Source organism: Dryobates pubescens, chromosome 28, assembly GCF_014839835.1.
Source record: "Dryobates pubescens isolate bDryPub1 chromosome 28, bDryPub1.pri, whole genome shotgun sequence".
In the NCBI taxonomy this organism is placed as follows: domain Eukaryota; kingdom Metazoa; phylum Chordata; class Aves; order Piciformes; family Picidae; genus Dryobates; species Dryobates pubescens.
The window spans coordinates 12,452,548-12,468,346 of NC_071639.1; the positions used below are offsets into that span (position 1 = coordinate 12,452,548).

At 47.4% G+C, this 15,799-nt stretch overlaps 1 protein-coding gene across 1 annotated transcript in view; it reads left to right on the plus strand.

Moving 5' to 3' along the window:
* Positions 1-3,495, plus strand: part of PREP (prolyl endopeptidase) — a 45,602-nt gene extending 42,107 nt beyond the window's left edge. Inside the window, exons 14-15 of the mRNA XM_054174015.1 lie at positions 1,984-2,140; positions 2,653-3,495. Coding sequence (XP_054029990.1) covers positions 1,984-2,140; positions 2,653-2,947 — 452 coding nt within the window. The 3' untranslated portion in view covers positions 2,948-3,495. The remainder of the gene's footprint in view (positions 1-1,983; positions 2,141-2,652) is intronic.
* The last annotated feature ends 12,304 nt before the right edge of the window (positions 3,496-15,799 follow it).

The window sequence follows — 15,799 nt, forward strand, 5'->3', positions numbered from 1 at the left end:
GACTGCAGACAAAGCTGACAAGGAAGAGCATAGTGACTCTTCCAAAATACTGTTTCCTTTGAGTCAGACTAGCAGGAGGTGTCTCTGAAGGGTGCAGAGCCCTGGGCTCTTGCCTCATTCAACTGCAAAACAAGAACTCCTTGTCCTGCAGCGTGATCCCCGAGCTGAGCAGGGCAGCACAGCTGTGAGCTGAAAACCTCCTTCATGCAAACACTGTGGCTGACCTCTTGTGTGCTCACACCAACAGTTCTGAGGGTTTGAAATCTTCATTTTGTACTGAATTTTATGGCTCAGTCTATAGAGGAGTAAACTGCTGGTCCGGGTTACAGTTTATTAAGGCCTATAATTAAGTATTACGACTAATTAAAGGGGTGCAGTGGGAATGGCTGAGTGGCTCCATAAGGGATTTCTTACTGAAGTAACTATTTAGGGAACCAGAAGCAGCAGTTACTTGCACTTCAAGAGCCACTGCAATAAAGAGTGCTCAGATTAAATGTGGTGAGAGTTGATTAGGGATGTTTGTTTTTCCTACCAGAATATAATATATGGTGATGAAATAATATGGAAAGGGATCTAATCAAAAGCTTCAGTTGAAAGGTTAAAGAGCAGCTCTTTAAGGTACACAATGTGCAGATGGCTCAGGAGGGACCCAGGAAGAGTCAGCACAGATGACCAGAAATTAAATCACTTCCTTGAGAAAACAGGAGTCACATCCAGCTGGAGGAAAGAGGGTAAATTCTGACAGGGACTGCTGGACCACAGGAGACTTAGGGGCTATTTGCTTCCACTGTAAAGATCAGCTTTCTGTGCACATCAGAAGCAGGAAGCTGGCCAGAGGATCTGTGGGACTTGAAGGTTAGTGAGGTGTAAAAGGAGCACTGAAGAAAGATAATGGCAGAGCAGAACAAGTAAATGGTCTGTTTGCTCTGATGCTCCCTCCTGAGGAGCGTGGGGAGTTCCTTGCACCAGAGTCTCTTCATGGGGGAATACTCTGAGGAGCTGACTCAAGCTGAAGCATCAGCAGAAGAGGTTTTGGAATCAATCAGATGTAAAGCAGGGTGTTGCCAGGAGCAGATGGTGCACACACAGGATCCTAAGCAGGCTGCAGAATGAAACTGCAGGCTAAAGCCTGAATATCAGGAACAGAAGGGGGCAAGTGTAATGCCAATTTTGAAATGGTTCATGGTGATCCACAAGCTGCAGATAAGTAAATCTGACTTCTCCAATGAGTAAACCAGTTGAGACCAGTAAGTAATAGCTGACATGCAAGGGCTAGTTTTGCAGGCTGGAGTTCCATCCTGCTGTTGGAAGGAGTCGGGCAGCATACGGTGCCTGTAGCAGTGAGCCAGGTGATTTGCAGCAGCTCTCGGCAAGGACCTTTGAAAGTTCTGGCTGAGCTGGAAGCAAAGGCATGTCATGGCAACATCCTGGTCAGCAGGAGGCAAAGAATGGGAATAAAGCCATTCTCACAACAGACAAAAATGAGGAGATACAAGGAAAGAGTATAGCTATGTGTGGATCACAGTGATCAGCTCTGAAGCAAGAAAGGGATTCTGAGATCCATTGTAATAGTTCTGTGACAATCTCAGTGCTCTTCTTGACATTTAAAAACAGGAGCTGGTCAAGTCACCAGGCAACAGATTTACAAAGGCAAGTAGCACTAGGACAAGGGGCAGTGGTTTTGAACTAGAGCAGGGAGATTTAGGGTGGAGCTTTAGAAGCTCTTTACTATGAGGGTGGTGAAACACCAGAGCAGGTTGCCCAGGGAAGGGATGGAGGCCCCAGCCCTGGAGACATTCTGGATCAGGCTTGATGGGACTCTGAGCACCCTGATCTAGTTGGGGATGTCCCTGCTGACTTCAGGGAGGGTGGACTGGATGAGCTTTGGAGGTCCCTTCCCGCCCAGTGCATTATATGATTTTTCACTGCTGAGTTTCTCATCCTTTCAGCTCTGAAAGCTAACAGAGTTGTTTTCTGTCCCAGCTGCCTGTGCCAATCAGCGCCCTGACCTGTTTGGCTGTGCCATTGCCCAGGTGGGAGTGATGGACATGCTCAAGTTCCACAAGTACACCATTGGCCACGCTTGGACCACTGACTACGGCTGCTCCGACTGCAAGGAGCAGTTCGAGTGGCTGTGCAAGTAAGTGACTGCAAAGAAACGCTTCAGGAGAGCTTCAGCTGCTCAACGCTTCCAGCTTGTCATGATCAGTAGTTTTACTAAGAGTTGCTTCACCCTTTCCCACACTGGGTCTGGGGAGTTCAGCATTTCCAAAGTCAGTGTGGCATGAAAGGAGATCTTCAAAGCCCTCCTGAGTCAGCTGGTCACTCTCTCACAGATCCTTTACCATCAGCTTGGAAGGTTTTCTTTCTGCATAATGACTCCTTTAGGATGTCCCTACAGAACGTTCTCAGGTGAATGTGGATGTCCCCTGCCTGCAGGTGTTCAAGGCCAGGTTGGATAAGGCCTTGAGCAACCTGAGCTGGTGGGAGGTGTCCCTACCCATGGCAGGGAGGTTGGAACTGGGTGATCTTTAAGGTCCCTTCCAAGCCAACCCATTCTGTGAGTCTGGTTTCAGTGTGAGAGGATCTTCTTGGTGCATCTTGAAGGATGGGGGAAATAAAAACCCATGAACATCTGTGTGCTCTTCTCAGGTACTCTCCACTTCACAACATCAAGCTGCCAGAAGAGGATGGCATCCAGTATCCCTCCACACTGCTGCTGACAGCAGACCACGACGACCGCGTGGTGCCCCTGCACTCGCTGAAGTTCATCGCCACCTTGCAGTACGTGGTGGGCCGCAGCCGCAAGCAGACCAACCCCCTCCTCATCCACGTTGACACCAAGGCTGGGCACGGGGCAGGGAAGCCAACTGCCAAAGTCATTGAAGAAGTCTCGGATATGTTTGCTTTTATAGCACGGTGCCTAAACCTGGAGTGGATTGAATAGGCAGAGAGCTCCTCCCTGTCTCCTCTAAGGGCTTTAACAGCAGTTACGACCAAGCAGACTGCTCCTCGGTGTAGTACTTACATTTGAGAACTGCAGTTTAATATTTTATTGACCCAACCTGCTGTGGAGTTTTGATCTTCTGTGCTTCCCTCTTCTTGGTTTTGGTTTTTTTTTGTTGGCATTTCTTTTGAGTTTCTTTTCTACTGCCTCCCTTTGACGAGCATGTTGAGGTAAATGGCTGCTGTCAGTGCCGCTGCGAACTCTTTTTAGATGGCAGGATTAGTGCTAGTTGAACTCCTTTCCTGTAAACAATTTTAATGTATTTTACACCTATAAACTCACCCAGGTCACCTGTAATTAAATGTAAGCACTGTCTGCATACCAGAACTGTCAGCATACTTCATTTACACAGGTACTTATTTATAGGAATGTAAACTGAAGGTGTTCAGCGCTGGCCATAAAAATACTAAAGAGGCAGCAACCTGGATCATTAAATACCATTAAAATGCTTCTGTCCCTGTGCTGCTCAGAAGTGTGTTACAGTCTATAGAGTAACAGTGCTGGTAAAACTCTCCTTTCTTTCCAGAGAGGCTTCAAAGTGCCACCAGTTTTCTCTTCTATCACTTGTTGCCACACGGGAGAGTAAAATGGGAGGCTGGAAAAGCTGAGGAAATCTTAAGATGAGTCTTAGATTCTTACTCTGCAGAGTCAAGCTAGTAGTAATAGTGGCTGTAGTAGCTGCAGTGGTGGCTGTAGTAGCTTCAGTAGTGGCTGTTGTAGCTGCAGTAGTGGCTGTAGTAGCTGCAGTGGTGGCTGTTGTAGCTGCAGTAGTGGCTGTAGTAGCTGCAGTAGTGCCTGTAGTAGCTTCAGTAGTGGCTGTAGTAGCTGCAGTAGTGGCTGTAGTAGCTGCAGTGGTGGCTGTTGTAGCTGCAGTAGTGGCTGTTGTAGCTTCAGTAGTGGCTGTTGTAGCTGCAGTAGTGGCTGTTGTAGCTGCAGTAGTGGCTGTTGTAGCTTCAGTAGTAGTTGTATTACTATTTGTGTTAGGTTTAGTTGGTTTGCTATTAGTATTTTAATTCAGTATTTTAAACTACTAATAGTAAAGCTATTATTAATTATTTTTGTTATTATGTATTATATGTAATAATACATATAATAAGTAATATAAATCATATTATGTGTAAAAATCTTCAGTTCTTAGATTCTTGTTCTGCAGAGTCAAGCTAGTAGTAGCAGTATTCATTTTAGTAGTAGTAGTAGTAGTTTTAGTCTTAGTTTTATTGCTTCATTTGTGTTAGGTTTAGTTGGTTTGCTATTATTAGTATTTTAATTTAGCATTTTTAGTAGTATTTTAATTAATAATAGCCTTACTCTTAGTAGTTTGGTTTTATTATTATGTATTATTCTATGTAATAATAATTAGGCATATAATAATCCAGGGATTATAAATAATCATCATATTATGTGTAAGAATCTTCAGTTCTTAGATTCTTGTTCTGCAGAGTCAGGCTAGTAGGAGTGGTTTCAGCAGTGGTGGTTTCAGCAGTGGTGGTTTCAGCAGTGTTTTATTGGTGTTAGTTTGGGTTTAGTTTTATTAATTTTTTTTAATTAGTATTAAGAAGAAGAATCTAAATTCTTAGATTCTCCTTCTGCATAGTCAAACTCTTTTTAAATTAATAATTATTAAGAAGAAGAATCTAAACTCTTAGATGCTTATTCTGCACAGTCAAGCTATTTATTATTATAAATAGTAGTAATAATAATCTACATTCTTAGATTCTTATTAGTCTAACTATTTCCTTATCGTTATTAAGAAGAATCTAAATCCTTAGCTTCTCATTCTGACTAGTCAAACTATTTTTTATTGTTAATGGTAATAATAATCTACATTCTTAGATTTTCATTCTGCTGCAGAGTCAAGCTATTTGTTATTATTAACAATGATAATCTACCTTCCTCCTCTGCTTAGTCAGGCTGTAGGGATAACTCCTCAGCAACCCCTCTGCTGCTAGCTCTGTAACTATTTCTGAAGACACAGGTTTAAAACAAACAGAAGCACAAAGACAAACAAAGGGAAACCAAACCCCAGAGCCACAGTTCTGTCAAGATTGTTTTGTTCACATTCAGTTTTTTTCCCCTCCTGCCTTTCCCAGTGTTCTGTGAGGGGCCCCAGTCTGCCCATACGTGTTTAACCTACTTCTGACTGCAGAACAAGAGCTCCCAGGCAGCCTCCCTGATGATTTGACACAGACACAGCTTTTGAGCTGCCATTTCCTATCTTTCCCAGCTAAGGATGTAGCTGTCAAGCAGGTGGAGTATTTGCCTGCTCGCTGTCTGAACTCTGATGCACTGCACCAAGTAGGCTTTGATTTTGCAGGGTCTGAAAAAAAAGGTATCCTGCCAGTTGTTCTTAGTCTTGTTGCCCCTCCTTGCTGCTTCCCACTTGGGGATAAATGGATGCCTTCTCCCAGAACCATGCTTGGCATTACAGTCATCCTTAGACCCTCTGGCCTGTGTTCTCACAGGGCTCAGGAGTTTCTAAACCCACCTGGAGCCAAACCATTCCTGCTGCACAGACCCTTATGGCATCTCTGGTAGCCTGGTGGCAAAGTTAGCTTCTTCTCTCTTCTATTTTGTGAAGAAACTCTGTGTTTTGTGCCTTTTCCTTCCAGTGCATGAAGCAAAACTCACCAGCTGGGCAAGGTAATGTCCCTTTTCAACATCATTTCTTCTTAGAAACACAGACACCAGTGGTTTGTGCCAAGATCAAAACCCAAAACCACCTTTTTAAGTCCTGTGAGAGGCTTGTGCTACATGAACCAAACTCTGGTTGTAGGTGGAAATAAATTAACTTCTCACATAGTGCTCCTTCTGATACTCTTCACGGCTCATGTGAAGATCCTCCTAGTTGAATTAGCTCCCATGAGAATGCATTTGCATTAGTGTTGATTCATGTGAAAAAGGTCAGAAGTGTTTTTAAAAGCTGAGAGTCTTCATATTCTTCACAGAAGGAGAGACAGGAATTGCTTTACACCTGACTTAATTTGCATTTTAGCAGCTGGGGGGAAAAGAAGAAAGGGAAAAAACCCTCCCAAAAATCCCTCAAAGAACCTGAATTTAGCTGAGGGCTGCACCCTCCCCAGCAGTACAACCACCAAGATCTCTGGGTGGAAGGAGGGCAGCTGAGGAGATGTGAAATACTGTGGAGATGTAAAAATAAAGGCCACCCAAGACAGAGTTTGGGGACACCTGCTCCTGGCACTTGAGGCTTCTCCTGTTTCACTGGGATTCTCCTGACTCTGCTTTGCCATCTGCCTGCAGGAAGGCAGGAACATGAGCAGCAGGGCTGCTGGGTTGGATGTGGCCACCAGCAGCCTCCAAACATCTCTGTTGTCAGGTCACTCGTTTATTTTTAGCCCGAGGTGGCCCCCTCAGGGTTGCCCCAGAGCTGCTCCTCCACTTTTCCTAACAGCCTCTCCTGTGACAGGGGTTTTCCAAGGGGGGAGGGCCAGGGGAGGGACTTGGAAGCCAAGCAGATAACCAACCACCCCATTTCCTGCAAAGCTCTTCAACAGTCCTTAGCAGACAGCTTTTGTGCAAGTGCCTCTGTGCAGAGCTCCAGGCTGCCTGAGCAGCCAGCTTGGGCAACTTTGTGCTTTTAAGTACTTCTGCCTTAGGAACCTGCATGCCAGGGAAAGAGAAAGCATTCCTCTGGCTTTTCCTTCAGTTGCCCTTGCAAGAGGGAGGTGGGGCAGGCTTCTGCAGCTAGTGGGTTGTATCACAGTATAACTAAGGTTGGAAGAGACCTCGAGGATCTCAAGGTAATGTTATTTCTGAGTAAGTTCATGTCTTTAGTTAATTCATGGCAGAGGAGTCCCACTGATGGAGTGCTTCAGTGGAAGCTGGGCTGGCCACTGGCATCTGCAGAAATGAGCTGGAGGTCAGAAGCAGGGCTGAGGTTTGGCCATTTCTCCTGATTTTCTGTAAGAAGCTTCACTGAAAATGCAGCATTTCACCCCAGAGCTGAGCAACAGCATAGCAGTAAGAATCCCTGCTCTGTGGGCATCCTCCTGCCTTGCTAGCAGGAGCAGCAGAGGCAAGGGACAAACCTGGTGCCCTTACCCCACAGCAGGGCAAGTTTCACGCTGAGAGTCTGAATGGCCAGAGGCAGTTTGTGGTGATTTTCACTGCAGGCTTCTGGCTTCCCTGGCAGAGGCAGGATGAGAGCTGGAGTCAGCGGGTGGGTGTTGTCTCTGCAAAGGTGACATCTCCAGCCTGCCAGTGCTGCTCAGAGCACAACAGCTTGTGCATGTGCACAACTTGCACTGCCTCCCAGGCCTTCTGCATGCAAAAAGGAAGGAGATGTTATTTTTGCACTCCTTAATGTGCTGAGGAGGAGGAGGCTGAGAGGAGACCTTCTTGCTCTCTGCAGCTACCTGAAAGGAGGCTGGAGAGAGGTGCGTTGTTCTCCCTAGTATCAAGTGATAGGACACGAGGAAATGGCCTCAAGTTGGACCAGGGGAGGTTTAGGTTGGATATTAGGGACAATTTCTTTGCTGCAAGAGTGGTCAGGCATTGGAACAGGCTGCCCAGGGAGGTGGTGGAGTCCCCATCCCTGGAGCTGTTCAAGAAAGGTGTGGACATGGCACCTGGGGATGTGGTTTGATGGCCATGGTGGTGTTAGGTTAATGGTTGGACTCAGTGATCTTAGAAGTCTCTTCCAGCTGAATGAATCTGCTGATTCTGATTTCAGTAAGTGTGTTAGGTAGGTATCTGGTGGTGGTAGCTGAAGCTTTACATCTTTCTCTATAACCTAAACAGGTCAATGTTGGGCCCAGAATATTAACTGCAGCTTTCATCATGACATCACTGTCAAAATACTGGGGAAATAATGAGGAGAAAAGCAATAGAAGGGGCTTGATTTTGTGGTATTGAAACTGGTTTAGCCCTCCAGGAGACTGGATGAACACTCACTGTGTGGGCTCCAAAATCAGCATTCCTCTAGGCATAGAGGGGGGTGGAATTTCCTGGCTTTAGGAGAGAAGGTTGTATGACAAATGTAAGATTGCCCACAGCAAGGCTGCAGAGCAGCTGTAGGCTGAGCTGCATGAAATAGGTTAATTCAGCAAGGGCAGCTGGTAATTCCATTTAGATCTTAGCACCACCATCTTCCTGCTGCTTTTCTCTGCCTCTGCTTAACCTCTGACATCTCCTCAGCAGAAGAACAGATGAACATTAAGCTACACTGCATTTCAGTGGTGCCATCAAATCCATTCTTTTCTTCCTCTGAGGCTTTGAAAGTGTCAGAAAACAAAAGCCACAGCAGAAAAATTCCTGTTTGCTTTGCCCACCTAGCAGGCATTGAACAGCTGTGAGCATCCCAGTATCAGAGGCACTTCTTGTCATCATTTATTCATAGATCCACAGAATGGCTTGGGGTGGAAGGGACCTTACAGATCATCCAGTTCCAATTCCCTTCACTGTAAAGAATTTCTTCCTAATCTCCACTCTAATTGTCCCCTCCTCAAGCTTCAATCTATTCCCTCTCATCCTATCACTACAAGCCCTTGTACAAAGTCCCCTCCCAGCTTTCTTTTAGGCCCCTTTTAGGTACTGGAAGGCTGCTCTGAGGTCTCCCCCCAGCCTTCTTTTCTCCAGGCTGAAGAACCTCAACTCTCATTTAAAGCTTCTCAGTATGGAAAATGTGATGGCTTAAACTCTTTCTCTAAGACCATTTGTAGGCACCCAACTTCAGCTCTGGTCTGGTTTGCCTCTCACCTTGTGTTCCACTAGAAAATTGTTTTTGCAAGACATGGTTTAGTGAGCATGGGGCTGTTGGGTTGATGCTTGGACTCAATGACCTTGAAGGTCTTTCCCAGCCAAAGCAATTCTGCATGCTATAGACACAGGGAGTAAGGAACTGCATTGCTGTAATGAAGTGGAATAAACATCCACGACTGCTGCCCATGAACCTCAGAGCCTGGGAAACCTCTGTTGTGGACCCTCCATAAACAAACCTCCAGCTGCATTTTGAAACTGGAGCCTTACTTTCCCTCCTTGGAAGATGCTCAGATCTCCCTGAGCTTCCAGAAGTGGCAGATCCCAATCTGCTCTTTGCAAGAGGGCTCAAAGGTGCCCGAAAGCAAAAGTTCTTGCAATGCCCTGGACTCACAACATCCTCATCCTCCAGCCAAGCTTCAGCTGCCAAGGACCAGCTGGAAAACATCCTCCTCTCACAGATGACAGTCACTCCTCACACAACAACCCAGCCATTAAACAGTTTGCTGCCCTGGGCCTGCTGCCCATTCTTCCTGCTGGGTAGAGCCTTCCAGGGCCCTCCAGCTTGCCAGAGGAAGTGGATTGAGGGGGAGGGGTTATCAGAGGGGACAAAATTGCTTCTGGCTAATGAATTGGAAACCTTCCTGAGCCCATTTCATTACAGGGTTTGGACACTTGTCATTAATTTTGCTGCTTTTTCCCTTGGGTGAGAATTAGGAAGTCTATTCTGCCAAGGGGCCACAGCCACGCTGAGCCAGAGGAAGACTCACCCTGCTGGTGGGCATCACCTGGAGAGGCACTGTGGAAAACTGCCTTCTGCTCCCCAGGGTGCTCTGATTCCTGCTGCATTAACTGCAGGGGGGTGAGACAAGATCCCCATTGTAGCAGCACCTGTCAGAAACACAAGGAGTGATCACCAGCCCAGCAGAGGTGTGGGTGCCTGGATGAGACCTGGGTATTGCTGGTTTGGGTGCACAGTTCTGCTCAGCTCCTGCCTATGGAGCTGAAGGAGAGGCTGTTCCTCCTAGTTTTCAGAGCCTGGGGTTGAGATGTGTTGGCTGTAGCTCATCCCAAGGTTCTACAGCAGCTGTCAGGCTGGTGCTGAGCTGCAGTCACCCATCCATGAACATTCTCTACTTGGCTGTTATTTTGGGAGCCAAGGATGATGTACCAATGACTTGAGGAAGGATGTGACAGACTGCATCATTTCACTGCTCGGCCACTTCACCCTGCTCTGCAGGCTGTGGTGCTGACAGGCTTCACCAGGCTGCCTGCAGGGCACAGAGTTGAAGTGGAGGGTAGGTTCTTCTCCTTGTGCCTACCTGTGATATTCTTTAGTGACAGGACAGGGAACAAAGGGTACAAGCCAGAACACAGGGCGTTCCACCTCAACATGAGGAGGCACTTCTTGGTGGTGAGGGTGGCAGAGCCCTGCAGCAGGCTGCCCAGAGAGGTTGTGGAGCCTCCTCTGGAGACTTTCAAAACCTGTCTGGATGCATTCCTGTGTGACCTGCCCTAGCTGACCCTGCTCTGGCAGGGAAGTTGGCCTCAATGATCTTGCCTTCCAGCAGCAGCTCCATCCTTCTCACACTCCCATCCTGTTCTCTCTGCACTGTATTACATGTTACAGGCATCTCTTATTTTCATTACCTGCTTCTCAGGGCTCTCTCACCTTTCCTAACCATCCCCATGCCTGCTCATTTTTCATTCTTTGACCTTCTTGCTGTTTTAACCTTGTCTGCTCCTTGAGCTTCAGCGTGCAGGAGGCACTACAATGCTTATGGCAAAGCCAAAGGAGCTCCAGGCTCACACATATGCAGAGACCTCTCCTTGGGGCTTTGCTGAATGTTCTCTCCCTTGCTCCAGATCACTTCTCAGCAACGCAGGAATCCCTGGAGCCAGTTTCTGAAGGCTGGCTGTTCTCCTTGAGTGGCACATGGTCCCACATGCATGGCAATCCAAATGACTATGCTTCACTCAAATCTTCTTTCTGGGGTGCAGAAGGGACTCGAGGCAGTGCTTGCTTCCCATGGACCACTGAATCTCACCTGCTGGGAATGTCTGCTACCAGCCTTACAATTCCCATTCTGCCCTCTGCTTTTAATCCCAACTTTCACTGCACTTTCACCACCTGCTGCTACCTCCAGCTGTCAGCTTTTAGAGAAACACTCTCTGAACCTTAGCTGTGCCTCCAACAAACCTTTTCCCTAGGTGCTTCTGTGGGAATGGGATGTCCCTGGCCAGCAGTCAGCTCTACCCAACGCAGGGACATGCTGCTGCTCTGAACCTCCCCCTGGGCCCTTTAATGAGTTCCTCTAGCTGCAGCTAGCTGTGGTTTAGCTTCTGTTGTTTTCTTCCTTTCCTTCCTCATTTCTCCAGGGCAAGCTGTCCCTGCAGACTGCTGCCACCTCTTGTGCAGCTCCTTCGTCTTCCTTGGAGCTGCCAGCAAAAGCACTTGGTATGAGTTTTGCTTTCTGTGCTGGAAGATGGGCAGCTTTCAGAGCTTTTGCCCATGCTGGTGGGTTTGCCTCTGCAGCAGCCACTTGTCCCTGTGTCTCTTGTCACTTACAACGTGGCCTTCTCCTGCAGCCTCCATCATTTCCATTACTGCATCCTGTCCAGAGACCCTGGAAATGAAACCTGCACTTTCTGTAGAAACAGACATCAAAGGAAAATAATAACCACCTGAGGAAGCTGAAACTTAGAGGGAAACCTACAGAATTGCTAGAAGGAAGCACAGAGGGTGGGTGACAGTGCACAGCTCCATGGAGGTAAGTGTGGGCAGTGCCCTCTGAGCTGAGCCCCTGGGGGCTGTGTCTAATTTACTGGTGAAAGAGATTTTGAAAAGGCATGAGCCTTCTCAGGGCTCTGTGGTACAGCCTGAGGAGTATTCAAGTGAGGAAGAGGATGTAAAGAGGAAACATTTTGCTTCATCCTTAAAGCCCTTTCCAGCCCTCACGTTCTCTGCCAGATAAATGAGCTGTGGGAGACAATGACTGAAGCCATTTGGCAGATGAAAAGCAGCAGAGTTCTAAGGAGTGAGCTCAAGTTTTCTTTGAATGTGAAGCCTCACCAGTGATAAGATTTTTTTTCAGCCAAAGGGATGCTCAGCCCTCGTGTTTCTTCATCCCCTGTGATGACCTGAGGCAGCTTTGGCAGCCTGGGGGAAGGTTAAGAGCAGTGATTGCAAAGAGGGAAATGGGTACAGTGCTCAGAGGTGCTTAGTGCCAAGGGCTGTGCAGTACCTGTGTGCTGCTGCTCTCTGTCCCCTGGGATTCATGCAAAAGTCTGCTGAGGAGTTTCCTGAGCTCTTTGCCTTCTGAACAAGACAGAAACATGCTTTTGATGCCAGCTCCTACTACTAGAAATGCCTTTAACCACCTACACATCTTTTGCTCTACTCACACTTAATTATGAGCTCATCTGACAACTGACAATTAATTAAGGTGACTTCCTTTCATTCTTTTCCCTCCTCTCTCCTAACTCAACTGAGTGTGCTACAGATGCCAACACTGATGCCAGTGCAGTCTTGCTCTTTGCCTTTTCCCTTCCCTTTTCCATCCCTGCTGCTTGTGCCAAACATGGCTTTCCATTTTTCTGGCCACACTCAGAAACAAAGGGTTCAAGATCTTTGTTTTCTTTTGGTTTGTTTTCCCCCCTCACTGAAAGGTACATCCCAAAATTCATTTATTATTGAAGAAAAGGTCCTTTTTTCAGGGGGGGGGAGAGGGGGGAGAGGAGAGAGAGAGGAGGGGAAAATTAAGCACATCCCAAAAGAGAAGCAATTTGAAAATGAAATGACTTGGCTTTGCCAACAGTTTGTGAGACTCTTTCCAACAAGTCACTGAACTTGACACTGAATTTGTGTGGTCCTGAAATGTAGGCTCCTGCTTGCTCCTATTGTTGTCCTTCACAGTCACAGAATCAGTCACAGAGCGTTAGGGGTTGGAAGGCATCTCCAGAAATCATCCAGTCCAAGGCCCCTGCCAGAGCAGGATCACCCAGGGCAGGACACACAGGAATGGATCCAGGTGGGTCTTGAAAGTCTCCTCTCTGGGCAGCCTGCTGCAGGGCTCCAGCACCCTCACCATAAAAGTCTCTCCTCATGTTGAGGTTGAACCTCCTGTGCTCCAGCTTGTGCCCATTGCTCCTTGTCCTATCACTGGGAACCACCAAACAGAGCCTGGCACCTTCATCCTGACCCCCACCCCTCAGGTATTGGTAGACATTGATCAGATCTCCTCTTAGCCTTCCAGACTAAACAGCTGCAGGGCTCTCAGCCTTTCTTCACAGCAGAGATGTTCCAGTCCCTTCATCATCCTCAGAGCCTCCCCTGGACTCTCTCCAGCAGATCCCAGCCTCTCTGGGAGCTGTGTGTGCACCAAGCTCAAAGAGGCTCAGGACAAAGCTCTGAGCAGCCTGCTGGCAGGTTTCTCTGAAGCCTTTCAGACAGTTCAGGTTGTACCATTTTCAGTTCATTCGTGCCCACTTACCAGGGTGCCACAATGAACCTCACAGAAACATTTCAAGAGGGAAATGGAAAATATCCTTTAGTTTGCCAGCAGGGGGAAAAAAAAGGCAAGTTCAGCTGAACTGCTGCTGCCAGCTCTGTCTTCTGCAGCCTTGTCCAAACCTAATGTTCTTTTCACACCCAGTGAAGAATTAGCTATTGTCTCTGTCATAAGCAAAAAAAAAAAATCCCTTTCTTTAGCAATGGGCTAAAAGCTGGGGGAGAAAAATTGTCCTTCATAATTCCTGACAAGATTCCATTCTTCTGAAAGGGAAAAGTGATCTTGCATTTCACCCCCCAAAAAAGAAAGCTGTCTCAAAGGCTGTGGTGTCTGTTACACAAAGAATATTCTCAGACAGCTCATCCATTACTCCCCTCCAAGTCCTTATTTCATGGAAGGCAGGAGGGTGACACAATGGTTTTCTCAAAATCTTTAAACCTATTAAAGCCTGGACAGGAACCTGTGGTTTATAAGCAGCAGATCATTCTTGGCTGGCTGAATCAGCTCCACGGTGCTCTTTCAGCCTCCAGTTTTGCACCTCTGGAGTATTAGAGCCAAGAGAGCTGGGAGAAGCAAGCCACCACAGCTGAAAATGACAAGACAAAAATCCTTCCCTAATAGAAATCCTCCCAACTTCATCAAATGCAAGGAAGCTGTGAGGATTTACCACCTCTCTAGGCTGTTCCCAGCACGGTTTCATAAGCAGGAGGGTGAAAGTGGGAATAAGAAAAGGCAGAATTCCAGATGAATAAAAGAGACAGCAGGCTGCCTGAGGTCTGCTGGGGACCCCTGCCCAACTCATTCACCTCTCCAATAAATAACAGCTTCTGAGGTCTGCTGGGGACCCCTGCCCAACCTATTCACCTCTCCAATAAATAACAGCTTTGTCTTCATCTGGAGAAAGGGTGACCCACACCTCTTCCAAAGTGTGAGGGAAGGAAGGATGGAATCCATGTCCAGTCCTGTCTCACAAGGGCCAGTGGGGGAAAAGAGGGCTGATGCCAGCTCTGGTGCTTATCAGATCCTCCTGGCAAGGTCATCCAGCCACAAAGTGTCCTGGTTGGAGCCCTGAATCCATCTAGGTCCTAGGGAATCATTTCAGTGGGGTGAAGGAAAGAAAGAAGGAAGGAATTCAGAGGGAAGGAAGACATTCAGAAGGGAGGAAGAGAGGGATTTGGGAGGAAGCTTTATCTAATGCCATTCTATTACACATCATGGTCACTGGAGTCCAGGCCCCCTGCTAGAGCAGGATCACCCAGAGGGACCACATCCAGGTGTGTTTGCAATGCCTCCAGAGATGGAGACTGCACAGCCTCTCTGATCAGCCTGCTGGTGTTTCTCAAGCAGCTCATGCAGCTTCCCAGGCACTGTGCTGGGCTTCACCAGGGGCTTTTCCTGGTGTCCATGCAGGGAGTGGGGATCCACTGAGTCAAATCCAGTCCCAGAAAGTGCTGAAGAGCCACAAGCCTCAGTGGTCTGCTCTTTGAGCTTGCTGCCCTATGCAGTTATTCTGCTGGTGTTTGTGACACTGATCTAAAAGCAGCTTTTTGTCTAAGGGATTCTTTCAGGGAGCAATGATTGGTTTGGTGACCAAAGAGAGCAAAGAGCTTCTGATCCATGCAGAGGAAAACAAGCAGCTAATTGTAAACAATTCTGTCTGTCCCTCCTCTGCTGTGGTTGGTTAAATCCCTTCTCTGGTTTCATCTCATTTTAGCATTGTTTCAGGGAAATAAGCTCTTTTACTTTTAGGACTTCATCTGCTCTCTCTAGTCATGATTTTGAAGCTCAGAATCCTCCTCATGACATCACACACACGCACTGCAACCCATTTGGCCAAGGACAGAGCATGACAGCTTCAGGCGTGGGGAATAAGAACAAGAGATGAGAGACAGCAACAGAAGCAAATTTAACTGCTGCAGACCGAGGATGATGATGTTCCTTCCTTGAGAAAGCTCCAGGAGGAAGGCAAAGAGCCCAGCAGTGCTGTCTGCACCCCCAAGATGCTTCCTGCTGCTTCCCTCACCTGTCGTTACCAGCAACAGAACTGCTCAGAGCAGAGCCGCTCTTGCAAAGCAAATGTAGAATCAGAGAATCTCTTGAGCTGGAAAAGCCCTTTCAGTTCATCCAGTCCAACCATTCCCTAACTCTGCCTGGTGCTAACCCATGGCCCTCAGCACCACATCGCTGCCTCTTTTCCACACCTCCAGGGATGGAGATCCAAACACCTCCACGGGGAGCCTGTTCCAGTGTCTGAGAATCCTTTCAGTGAAGAAGTTTCTTCTAATATCCAACCTAAACCTCCCCTGGTGCCCCTTGAGGCCATTTCCTCTCATTCTATCACTTGTTTTGAGGGAGAAGAAACCGAGCCCTACCTCTCTGCAACCTCCTTTCAGGCTTTGCTTGTGACTGCACACTTTTCACAAGCACAAATAGGTTGCATGGAGCCATCCATCACAACCCAGAGCTTTTGCTGCTGAGGGAAGCAATCAACTCATCTCTTTTATATATATATATATGAAATTAGGATTGGTTCCCCCCTCCACCTCCATATCTAATCTGCTGGTTT